Source organism: Mustela putorius, unplaced genomic scaffold, assembly GCF_011764305.1.
Source record: "Mustela putorius furo isolate JIRA1106 unplaced genomic scaffold, ASM1176430v1.1 tig00000145_pilon_pilon_pilon, whole genome shotgun sequence".
NCBI classification, from domain to species: Eukaryota; Metazoa; Chordata; class Mammalia; order Carnivora; family Mustelidae; genus Mustela; species Mustela putorius.
The window spans coordinates 48,461,387-48,473,691 of NW_025421294.1; the positions used below are offsets into that span (position 1 = coordinate 48,461,387).

The window sequence follows — 12,305 nt, forward strand, 5'->3', positions numbered from 1 at the left end:
AGCCTGACTGATAATGGGCAAGAGCGTAGGCCAACCGTAAAACTTTATTTCCTCTTCCAGCCAATAGAAAGAGGCGGTGAGTATATGGCTTTGCTTTTGTGACTTCCCCCGTTCCCTCACTCCTCCTCTAAGATTCAACATTTGACAATTCATCCGGCCAATGAGAAGTTCCTACTCTGTATGGGAGGGAGGGACTGACTGGGTGATAGACGCCCCCATCTGGCCAATGGTGTGTCACAAGTGTGGGAGGGGTGTAGAACGGAACCAATGGCGCGGTGCCAATAACGAGCATCAGGGAAAGGGCGGGACGAAACTGTTCAAGGGAGGGAGGGGAAGGCCCAGGGAACCAAGCAGCGTTGCCGCTGCCGCTGCACCCCGAGCTGGAGGAGGGAGAAGCCAGGAAGAAAATGGCGGCCGTGGCTGCAGAGGCGGCAGCGACTGCAGCGTCCCCCGGGGAGGGGGGCGCCGGCGAGGCCGAGCCGGAGATGGAGCCCATCCCCGGCAGCGAGGCCGGCACTGACCCCCTCCCGGTCACCGCAACGGAAGCATCTGTGCCGGACGGCGAGGCCGACGGGCAGCAGTCTTCTCCTCAGGCCGACGAGCCGCCGCTCCCGCCGCCACCGCCGCCGCCGGGGGAGCTCGCCCGCAGCCCGGAGGCGGCGGGGCCGGAGCTGGAGGCTGAGGAGAAGCTGCCCGCCCGGGTGGCGGAGCCGGCGGCAGCCGCGCCTCAGGAAAGACCCGACCTTCCACCTTCCCCTGCACCGCCGCCCGAGCAGCCCCCAGCTCCCGAGGAGCGCCAGGAACCGCCGCTGCCCCAGCCCGCAGCCCCGGCGCTCGTGCCGCCGGCGGGCGGGGACTCCGCGGTGTCGCAGCTGATTCCCGGCTCCGAGGTGCGGGTCACGCTGGACCACATCATTGAGGACGCGCTCGTCGTGTCGTTCCGTCTAGGGGAGAAGCTCTTCTCTGGGGTCCTTATGGATCTGTCCAAAAGGTACCGCGCCAGCCCCCAGCACGTCCCCGGGCCCCCTTGGTCCCCAGGGAGGGAGCGAGCCAGGACGGCCCCTGCACCCCGGGCTCCCGCCGCCTGCACGCCCTCGGGTCCTGTGCGGCGCGGGGCGCGCGCTTCTCGTGGGGGCAGGCGCGCGAGGCCGGGAGAGGGCTGTCTCCGCCCCAGGTGCGCGCCGGTGAGGGCAGGTGTGTTCCCAGGTGGGGGGCGCGGGTGCCTGACCCGCTGGCAGAGCGCAGCTCACACCCCCAGGCTCTTTCCGCGACCTGGCCCTGGAGCACCCACTCCGGTGGCCTGGTGGGTTAATGCAGAATGCAGGAGTTTTGCCGAGAACCTGGCACTGGGCGGGGGACACTGCTTGCTTGCGAGGCACTTTTTTTCTTGAATTCACCTTTAGCGGGGTTGGAGAAAGGGGTGTGTGCATTTGGGTTCCCAAAAGGTTAACTGTCACTCCTTATGGGGGAAGAGTATTTGTTAGAAGTGAACCTCTTAACTGTTACTGTTAGCACTAATTACCCGTAGGTGACTGCTGTAGGGAAGCACAGTTGGCTAATTAAAATGATAGTTTTAAGATTTTCTTACCCTTTAGTATTGGGATGATGTGATATAGGAATGTTCAAATACTGATTTCTGGTACTGTAGATACAGTTTATGTAAAAGGGCAAGAAGGTGGAATTCACCCCCAAGCCTTTGGCTTAGCACATTTTCATCTTTGATTTAAAATGTTTGTGGGCATTGGTTTAAACAGGTTTAAAAAAAAAAAAAAAAAGGTGTTCTAAGTCTAGAGTTAAGTTAACCTTTTTATTCTCTTCTTTTGCAGATATGAAGTGCAGAGACTCCCATTCACGGCTCTCCATTCTGTTTCCTGCAACAGCACACACTCTGATGGGTATCTCACCTGTTTGGAAACGGCTTACTTTAATATGTTTTATTTTTTCTTTTATTTTAAAAAATTTATTTATTTGAGAGAGAGAGAGAGAATGCGAGCATGAGCAGGGAGAGGGGCAGAGGGATAAGCAGACTCCTCCCCTCCGAGCAGGGAGGCTGGAGATGGATGGGATCGATCCCAGCTCCCTGAGATCAAGACCTGAGCCGGAGGCAGACGCTTAAGCACTGAGCCATCCAGATGCCCAATATATTTTATTTTTACCTCTTGTCCTCGCATAAGGACACTGTCGTCTTTTTCACATTTGGGGGGGAAAATTTGAAATACATATGGAAGGCAGTTACAGGGCAGGAGAGACCATGAAAAAAATAAATTCAAGTTGAATTAGGATGTTTGGGCAGGGAAATGATGGGAAACTTTAATTCTTTTTTTTTTAAGATTTTATGTATACGAGAGAGAGCGGGGTTGGGTGAAGGGACAGAGGGAGAGAAGAATATCCAAGGAGACTCCTAGTGGGGAGGTGTGTCTTCCCCTCTTGATCTCAGGATCCATGAGATCATGAAACCCAGAGTGGATGCTCAAGCCACTGAGCTATCCAGGCACCCCACTATTTTAATTTTTTTTTTTAAATTTTAGAGCAAGTGTGAAGTGGGGGAGAAGGTCAGAAGGAGAGAATCTTAAGCAGACTCCCCGCTGAGTGTGGAGCCCTGTAATGGCTCCATCTCATGACTCATGATAGCTGAAACCAAGAGTCCTTCCCTTAACCCACAGAGCTAGCCGGGCACCTCTATAATTACTAATGAAATTGTTTAACTCCAGAAATTTTTTGTTTTTCTTCTTTTGAGAATTTTGGATTAGGACCTTTGCACTTATGTTTTCATAGTTAGAAAGCAGAATAAGACCAGTGTGCTTTCTACTGATGTATTTAATAGCGAAGGAGAGATAGACTCAGTAGTGTGTATGCTATTGAATCAAACAGAAGTGAAGGCCAGTGATTGTGTGAGAATCTGGATTTCAAATCTGCAAAAGGAAGGTGAAAAAAGGTAAGTTGTTCCTGGAAATGGAATGGATAGTTCTTTCTTCTGTTGAGGTGCTCATTGTGTTGGTGTTTTATTTTTTTTTAAAGTTTCTTTAATAAATTGCAGTTTATTTTTTGAGTTTTGTTCTGCTTTGCTAACTGTGCTGCTTACAGTCAATAATTTCTTAGGTGGAGGGAGATATTTTTATTATGAACCTTTTGCATTTTAATGTTTTAAAGTAAAAGGTCTGTCATTAAAGTCTTTTTTAAATGCTTGTTAAGGAAACCTTATCAACTTTTCATTCAATAGTATTGAACACATCTGTGTGTAAGGCACCCTCCTAGTATTTTATTTTATTTTATTTTTTCCTCCTAGTATTTTAAATGTTATGAGTTATAGTCCCTGCAGCTGGAAGCTTATATTTGGGAGGTAACAATAGTGGAATTGGTGAAGAAACAACACACAAAGGTGTTTTTAAAATTAGCATTTGAAGGAATTATTTTTGGACTAATGATGACTAGTTATCTCTTTTTTGTACTACAGTTTGGTGAAACAGATCTACCCATATATTTTGTAATCTGCTGTTTACTTTCATTGTGTACTTGATGTACAGTTTGGGGGTTAAATGATGATCCAGGAGATCCTCTTCATAGATTCTGCCATGACTATAGTAATCAGCTGCTTTAAAAACCGTTTTTATCCTATATGAATTGGCCATTTAATGAAAGCTTTGGGTAAAAATAAGAGCTTCCTATTATGTACCAGACATTGTACCACTTGCTTTAGTGATATTTTTCATTTATATAGGAGGAAATTGAGGTTCATGTAAATCGGCCAATTATTGAGCTTATAAATGGCAAAGTAAGGATTCAAATGTAGGTTGATCTGATTCTAAAGCCTATACTTTTTCTCCTTTCTCTCTCTCTTTTTAAAATATTTATTTTTTTAATTTATTTGACAGAGATCACAAGTAGGCAGAGAGGCAGGCAGAGAGAGAGATGGGGAAGCAGGCTCCCTGCAGAGCAGAGGGCCTGATGTGGGGCTCCATCCCAGGACCCTGAGATCATGACCCGAGCCGAAGGCAGAAGGCTCAACCCACTGAGCCACCCAGGCGCCCCTTTTTTCTCCTTTCATATTAGAAAGTTGGGCTGGTAGATTTTCCTTTAATCAGTAAAAAATGGTTATTTCTGAAATTTAGTGCCTATTCTGACTTCAGTAGCTGTATGGGATAATACAAAGGGTACGAGTATTGGAACCAAGCAGATTCTTTAGTCAGGTAATAGCCGTGAGACCGTCTGCTCTGGAGAGTCCCCATTTCCTAAGCTGTATATTGCAGAACACATAGCAGTCTCTGAAGTCCTGGTTCTTGCCTATTCAATGAGGTACCCAGGAGAGAATTAACATTTGGGAGACTAAGTGCCTCCTTGTATGTGTATGGTTTTCTTTAGTCTTAAGGAAAAGGGCCAGTTACTGCTTTTTTTTTTTGATTATTTTATTCTGACATTATCCATGGTACAGAAATGTCTTTTAAAGTTGGAAGAGTTGTTCACTATGTAGAAAAAAGTGTTTATAAGGGGGTGTGTGTGTGTGTGTGTGTGTGTGTGTGTGTATGTTGACCTATATAAATATATGACTTTGTAAGCATTTGCCATTCTTCACCTTCCTGCCATTGTATTATTTTTTGCCGTATTTTTAGTTATTTGATTGAAGAACACATTTTTGAGGAGATTCTTTTCGTGGAAAAAAGAAACAGGACATATGTAATTAAAAAAAAAACAGAAAAGGTGGTAGTACCACTTATTAAATGGTTGGGGTCTGAATTCTAGTGCCAGGCTCTCCAGTTGATACTGTGACTTTGGGCAGATCTCTTTGCCTCTTTGGGCTCCAGTCTCTCTCTAGTTCTTATGAGGTGAATTCATTTGACTTTAGGAGGTTCACAAACCCAAACAAGCAAACAAACTTCATTCCTCAGTTTATGTTTATAGAAAGTGAATAGGATGACCAGGTGGTCTGGTTTTCCTGTACCATCCCAGTTTGATTGTTACTCCTTATGTCTTCAAAGCAGCTTGCTTTGGCTACTGTACAAATGACATGGTCACCCTAAAAATGAAGATAGTTGAATATCTGATTAAAAACTGATTTTATAGGATTTACTTGAAAATGAAAATCCTTTGAGGCATTCTTTATTTAAATAATTTTTTTGGGAAGATTTATTTTCTTGAGCGAGAGCACAGAGGAAGAGGAAGAAGCAGACTCCTTGCTGAGTGGGGAGCCTGATGTGGGACTGGATCCCAGGCCCCTGAGATCATGATCTGAGCCAAAGGCAGAGGCTTAACTGACTGAGCCACTTAATTTTTTTAGTTTATTTTGGGCTCCTCCACTGGTGTTTTATACCCAGCTCTCTTAAGGTAGTTTGAATTACCTGCCTATGCCTGAACTCATCAGTAACACGTAATGACAATAATCTAATACGAGCAGATAAAAATAATCAACTAACCCACAAATTCAGTTTGGTTCTTATTCCCTTTTCTTTCTTAACCTTAGTTTTTTGAAAATTTGACATAAGCACATTTGTTTCTTTTAGCATTCTATAATAAGCATTCCTTCAGGTTGTTGTAAACCAGTGGTTGTACCATGATTTTTTTGTTTTTTTATTATGGGAAATGATCCTCCATGTAGGTATGATCCTTGCTTTGACATTTATCAACTATTAGTCATTCTTGTTTCATCATATGCCTTCCTCCACTGGATAATTTTGAAGCAAATCCTAAACACATTCTTTACCATAAGAATTGTAGTATAGGGCTCTGAAAAAATAAGGATTTTAAAGCCATAATGTACTTCTTTTATTGCAACTAAAATAACAACAGCAGTTCCTTTTTGTTGTCATCCTATGGCCTGCCAGTCAGTGTTAAAATTTCACAGTATCTCAGAATTAACATTTCAATCAACATCTAAGTTTTAAATTAGGATCCAAGTAAAGTTTAAACATTGCAGTTGGTTGATGAGTTTCATAAATTTTTTATTTGTAGTTCTCTTGCCCTTTTATTTATTTCCTTGAAGTTTGTTAAGCCATAGACTTTGGCAGAATTTCCCACATTTTGGATTTTTTTTCAATTGTATCCCATTGGTTGAATTTCCGTAAGTTTTAAAAATAGTTCTTTTCCTTTAGGAGCAAACTGGAGGGGCAACAACCACAGCCCTCTGAGGGCCTCTTTTGCAAGCCTCTCATCTCTTACTTTGGGTTAGTAGAAATAATAGAACATCTCTTGCCTGCTTGTATACTCTAGATCTATTCCTTAAACACACATCCAACTTTAATAATTCCAAATATAAAAAAATTTTAACCAGTCAACATTATCTGTGAAGGGTAAAAGTCTTCAGCCCTAGTTTCTGAAGAGGCAGTGTCAGCTTTCTCAGTCCATACCTAAGGAACAATATTTACTGGGACCTCTGGTTTCTAACTACACAGAATGATCATTTCAACTGTTTAGGCCTCTTCTCCAGTATCTTGAAAAGTAGTTCTAAAGCCACTTAGAAATCCTGAAAAATTTCTCTTAAATTCCATTTTTTTGGTTCTGATGTGAATTGAGGAGTCATGAAGTAAATGTTTATGCATAAAAACTTGCGCATTTTAATTTGTGGTACTTGTTTATTAAAGGTTGTAGCTAGTTTTATTTCAGAATTGACCTTTAACAAATACTTTTTGTCTGTGTCTATGGGGTACGGTTGCATTAAAGAGAAATGAGGTGATTTCTTTAAAATACTTTAGGATTCACTAAGTTCATAAAACAATTTGTAGAGAAGTTACTTGTTTTTTTAAGGAAATATAAACCAAGACAATGATTTTTTTTCTTTACAGAGACCATGAAACGTATGGTGCAATAGCTCTACTTTTGGTGGGAAAAATATACAGCCATTCTGGTGAAGCAGTGAGTAGTGGTATTAGTAGCTTATACTAAGCATCCAGGTCAAGAATTTAGGTCATCAAGTAGTATGCTTGAATGCTTGTATTGAGTTGTACAATTTTAACACACATTTTTTTGGTGATTATTCTGCTTATATCCCAAGGTGTTGATAAAGGGTTCCCACAGTTACATAGCACAGAGGCAGGTGTCAGTCACTTTCTGACCCAGACAGTTTGAGGACACCCACTACTAAAGCAGTGTGTATGCTATATTGAAAGTGTGCTCTTCCATAGCATGTTGGACTGTGATGATTTTTTTTTTTTGAGGTGAGGAATTGTTGGACATTAAAAACCTAGTTTGAGTGTAAAGAATCCTGTAACAAACATTATGGTATTAAAAACAGATTTTAAAACTCAATTTATAAACTAGATAACCAAATGTTACAAACACAAACTATGCCAGGCATGTTTTAATGGACTGAGGGCTTCTAGTGAGGTTAATTTTCAGTCTTTCATGTGTAAGACAGACCATACTTCACTGTGTACTCTTTTAAAGCAGAGTTCTTGATGGAATTAGGTTTAAGCTTCATAAGATTCTGGGGAGGGCTATTTAAAGGTTTATGTAGTTTGTGCTCATCTTCTCTAAAAAATGAAAGATGGTCTAAGTACTTATTTGTGCCTATGAAGTGCATCCTTATTTCTTGATATTTATTGGCCTGTTCTCCCCAAACTCCCAGATTAATTCAGGCACACATTACCAGCAGAACAGAGCTTGCTCTAGTGGCAGATCTTGCAAGAAAGTAAGTGGAGGTTAAGTTACGCTTTGGGTGGTTTTAATATAGAATGATTTTGCTAAACACTTTGGGGAGTGTTCCTCTAAACAGATGTGCTTAAGATTTCTGAGCTCCACTGCAGTTTGCAGTTTTAACCAAGATGATTCTGATGCAGGTGATCCTTGTACCATATTTGGAGATAAGTAATTTTTAGGGAGTAGTTTTACCAGAATAGTAGGACCATAAATTTGTTAAACCTGTTTTAAAAGTTACTGGTTAATTTTGATTGGGATATAATTAAAAAGTAAGCAATACGTTGGGGGGATGGGCCACTTGGGTGGCAGATCCAGATCCAGATCCTTATTATAGAAATGGGAGACTTGCAAGTAGGTTTCTGCAGTCTGGTTGCCTGCTAGGAGTTTGGTAGTTCATAACTTTCATCTTTTTCCCTTGGGCCAATTTTAAACAGTTACCTTAGTCTTTACAATAGAATAGCGGTGTTTAGCCTTTTAAAACTCATTCCTCCAATAATGGTTTGATTTTCACTTTCTGTATCTTCCCATCATCTAAGAAGGTTGCCAGTCTTTAATGTAATTAACAATAGCTACTATATAGTTCTACTCTTAAACTTGGCACTGGGCACTTTTAATACCCTGTTTTCAGTTTACTTTCTTGGAACTCCTAATAAAGTAAATTCCACCAATCCCATTGCACAGATAAAGACACTGAGGCTCAGAGATTAGTAAATTGCCTAAAATTACATATTTTATGTTTATATTAAAATGCATGATTTATGTTTACATTATTTTATATTAAAATACAAGATACTAGTAGATAAAGATGCCCTTTTTGAACAATATGCAGTTGTCTTATGATTTGAAAACAATCCTGTTCTAATATACTTCTTTATTTTTACCATTACCATTTAGCTTATGATTTTGATGGAGTGTTACCTTGGTAGGTAGAAATGATAGAAGTCTTTGTTCCTCTCTCAACCAGGCAATAGCTGCTTGCTTTTAAAATATGATTGCCCTTCGGCCGCCCCCTGGCCCGTCACGCAACGCACGTTCGTGGGGAACCTGGTGCTAAACCATTCGTAGACGACCTGCTTCTGGGTCGGGGTTTCGTATGTAGCAGAGCAGCTCCCTTGCTGCGATCTATTGAAAGTCAGCCCCCTACACAAGGGTTTGTATAAAAAAAAGAAAAAAAAAAGAACAACAAAAAAAACAAGTAAAAAAAAATATGATTGCCCTTCAGTTTAATTTAGTGAACACTTTGAGCATTTTTGGAAATGGGGTTTCTTTTTTTTTTTTTTTTTAGATTTTATTTGTTTACTTGACAGAGATCACAAGTAGACAGAGAGGCAGGCAGAGAGAGAGAGAGGACTCGATCCCAGGACCCTGAGACCATGACCTGAGCCGAAGGCAGCGGCCCAACCCACTGAGCCACCCAGGTGCCCGGAAATGGGGTTTCTTTTTTTTTAAAATATTTATTTATTTGAGAGAGAGAAAGTGAGACAGAGCATGAGCAAGGAGAAGGTCAGAGAGAGAAGCAGACTCCCCGTGGAGCTGAGAGCCCGATGTGGGCCTCGATCCTGGGACTCTAGGATCATGACCTGAGCCGAAGGCAGTCGTCCAACCAACTGAGCCACCCAGGTGTCCCGGAAATGGGGTTTCTAATTCTTACATGGTTTTGGTATGTTTTGCCTTGGTTGGCCTGGCTCTGGCAACAGTGGAGTCCATTGGTTGAGAAAGGAATCACAAAATGTCAGATTTGAAGCTTGCTGAGCACAAGATCAGCATTTGTTAAGTGCTGGGTGGCTGAGTTGGAAAATAATTTTAAAGATTAAAACTAAGTTGTTGAGCATACTGTTTTTGGTAAAATCGGAATAGAGAAATAATTTGAATAAATTTTCTTTAAAAAGTTAGTCTGTTGAGAAGTCATTTAGGCCTGTGTGGTGGGTTCCATTAAACATAATATAAAAGAAATATTAAAAGTACTTAGAATTAATAATGGAAACCTAGAAAATGTGAAACTGCGTTTTGGTATCTTGGAGCCAGGACCAAGGGAATTCTGTTGAAGAATTTGCAAACTGATGAGTTGTTTATATTAATAATTAGATCTTTTTATATCAGTGTTCATTTTCTTAGGAAAATGTCAACTATATTTCTCTAAGTGATATACAAAAGTGAGGTCAAGATTTGTCTGCTCTTAAAAATATTTTGCCATGTTGTGGCAATTACAATTTATTGGATGGTTATTTTTTAAAAAGAATTTACTAGTAAGGAATAATAATTTGAATACCATACAGATGTTATTATTATACTTTTCAAAAGACTAAGTATAAATGTTGTCTCTATCTATAGTTGTCTCCACTTTTTAATTTCCAAACCTAGTTATCCAGGTAAAATTTTAGAGGACTGTTTGAACGTACATGATGGGGAGCTTAAACTCTAAATTATTAGTGTTTAACCCCTTGCCCTCCCCAAAAGCTATTCATGATGTTATAAAAGAGGATTGGATAGACTAAAAAGATGGAGTAAATTTTTATGGTTAAAAAGATGTTATTTAAAAACTTTTATGCAGCCTCACTCCCCCATCAGTTCCTTTTTTTTTTTTTTTTTAAGATTTTATTTATTCATTTGTCAGAGAGAGAGACAGACAGAGTGACAGAGGCTGCAGAAGCTGTGGGAGGGGGCAGGCAGATCAGGCTCCCCATGAGCAAGGAGCCCAATGTGGGACTTGATCCAGGACTGTGGGATCGTGACCTGAGCCATAGGCAGCTGCTTAACTGACTGAGCCACCCAGGCATCCACTCATCAGTTACTTTTAAAAGATATTTCCTGGTATTTTGGGTCAGAATTGGTGCTTTTTTTTTTTTTATAAGATTTTTTATTTATTTGTCAGAGATCACAAGCAGGCAGATAGGCAAGCGGAGAGAGGGAAGCAGGCTCCCTGCTGATGCAGGGCTTGATCCCAGGACCCTGAGATCATGACCTGAGCAGAAGGCAGAGGCTTAACCCATGGAGTCACCCTGGCGCCCCACATATTTTGTTTTTATCTTGATAAAGTTATCCTCCCTATCTTCTTGCACATTTGGGTACCCATAGTTCCTACAAATTGCTCTTACAGTGCTTGGGAGTTTTTAATTAAAAACATCATCCATAGTCACAGTTAATAAAATTGAATACACTTTAACTTCGATAATTACCATATATTGTGCCTACTTACTGTGTACTGGGCCCTAAGATGAGCAATTATGCATTTTTTTTTCTTTAAAGATTTTTAAAATCTTGAAAGAATTGTCATCTACATTAATTAAGAATATGTATCAACAGGGGCACCTGGGTATCTCAGTCTATTAAGCACTGAATCTTGGGTTTCAGCTTAGGTCTTGCTCTCAGGGTCCAAAGATCAAGCTGCACCCCAGGGCAAAGTCTGCTTCAGAATCTCTGCCTCTCTTTTCCCCTTTGCTCCTCCCCCACTCACAGGCACTTGGGAACTCTAAATTATAAAAATCTTTAAGACTTTGAAGAAGTAGCTCCTAAGTGGCAGAATTAATTAATATCATTTGTTTGACTGGCCACTCAACCTAAGTCCTGTTGCGTTGCAGAATAATCTATCTTTAAAGCACCTTGAAATGATTTGTGGAAGCTTTAGGTAATATCTGTGAGGTATAACTTTACCCTTTTAATAAAGAAGGATAACGTTTATATTTTACTGGGGAATGAGATAACGAGGAGATGCTTGCATAATGTATGGTACAGAATGTTTCTTAATCTTCTACCCACTAACCCCTTGGGGCAGATGGCTTGTGAGGAAGTTACGGGCTTTGTCCTAAAGAAAAAGTTAGTCTCAGAGAAATTTAGTAGTTAGAGTGTCTCTGCTTCCCATATGCATTTATTTATTTATTTATTTATTTATTTATTTATTTATTTAAAGATTTTATTTATTTATCTGACAGAGAGAAATCACAAGTAGATGGAGAGGTAGGCAGAGAGAGAGAGAGAGAGGGAAGCAGGCTCCCTGCTGAGCAGAGAGCCCGACGCGGGACTCAATCCCAGGACCCTGAGATCATGACCTGAGCTGAAGGCAGTGGCTTAACCCACTGAACCACCCAGGCGCCCTTCCCATATGCTTTTAAAACATTGACAAGGGCTCACCTTTGAGAATGACACATTTCAAAGTTTGCAAAAGGAAGATAATTTTCTGCTTTTCTTTGCACTTACTAAATGATAGGACCAGGCTAGCATAGCTGAGCTTGTTTTTAACAAAGTGATGAGACACATTTAGTTCCATCATTGTATAATCAGAAGCCTTCATTGGTCTCCTTTTAAGAGAGTAGTGTTTTCCATTCACCACACTTTGCATAAACCCTTATTAAGCAGTTCCCTCCCTCCTAACAAACACCCTCTCCAACATGCCTTCTCTTTCTGCCAGATGGATGATCTTTATTTCATTGCTTTTTTAAGCCTCTGAATTCTTACCTGCCTCCTGGAAGGGGGAATCAGGTTACTGACTGGTGATTCCTAATGCATCTGGTCATCAGCTGGTTTTTACCACACCTACTCAAGTGTTTCACTTTATTAAACTACATTTTTAAACCACAAAGATGGTTATTAGCATTCAGAATTGTAGAACCACCCTTTACCACTCCCTGTTTTGCTTTTTCCGTAAATCTACCTGTGCCCTTCTAGGTGTGGTTCTTTCTTGA

At 41.0% G+C, this 12,305-nt stretch overlaps 1 protein-coding gene across 9 annotated transcripts in view; it reads left to right on the forward strand.

The window, feature by feature from the left end:
- Positions 1-320: 320 nt before the first annotated feature.
- The window catches only part of PWWP2A (PWWP domain containing 2A), a 38,154-nt gene continuing 26,169 nt past the window's right edge, over positions 321-12,305 (forward strand). For 5 of the 9 annotated variants that reach the window (XM_004737697.3, XM_004737699.3, XM_004737701.3 and 2 more), the window contains exon 1: positions 325-991. In XM_004737697.3, coding sequence (XP_004737754.2) covers positions 408-991 — 584 coding nt within the window. In that variant the 5' untranslated portion in view covers positions 325-407. Of the gene's footprint in view, positions 992-2,019; positions 2,936-5,519; positions 6,156-6,773; positions 6,844-12,305 lie in introns of those variants that run through there. The other 4 variants (XM_045075646.1, XM_045075647.1, XM_004737698.2 and 1 more) reach the window with 4 other exon arrangements.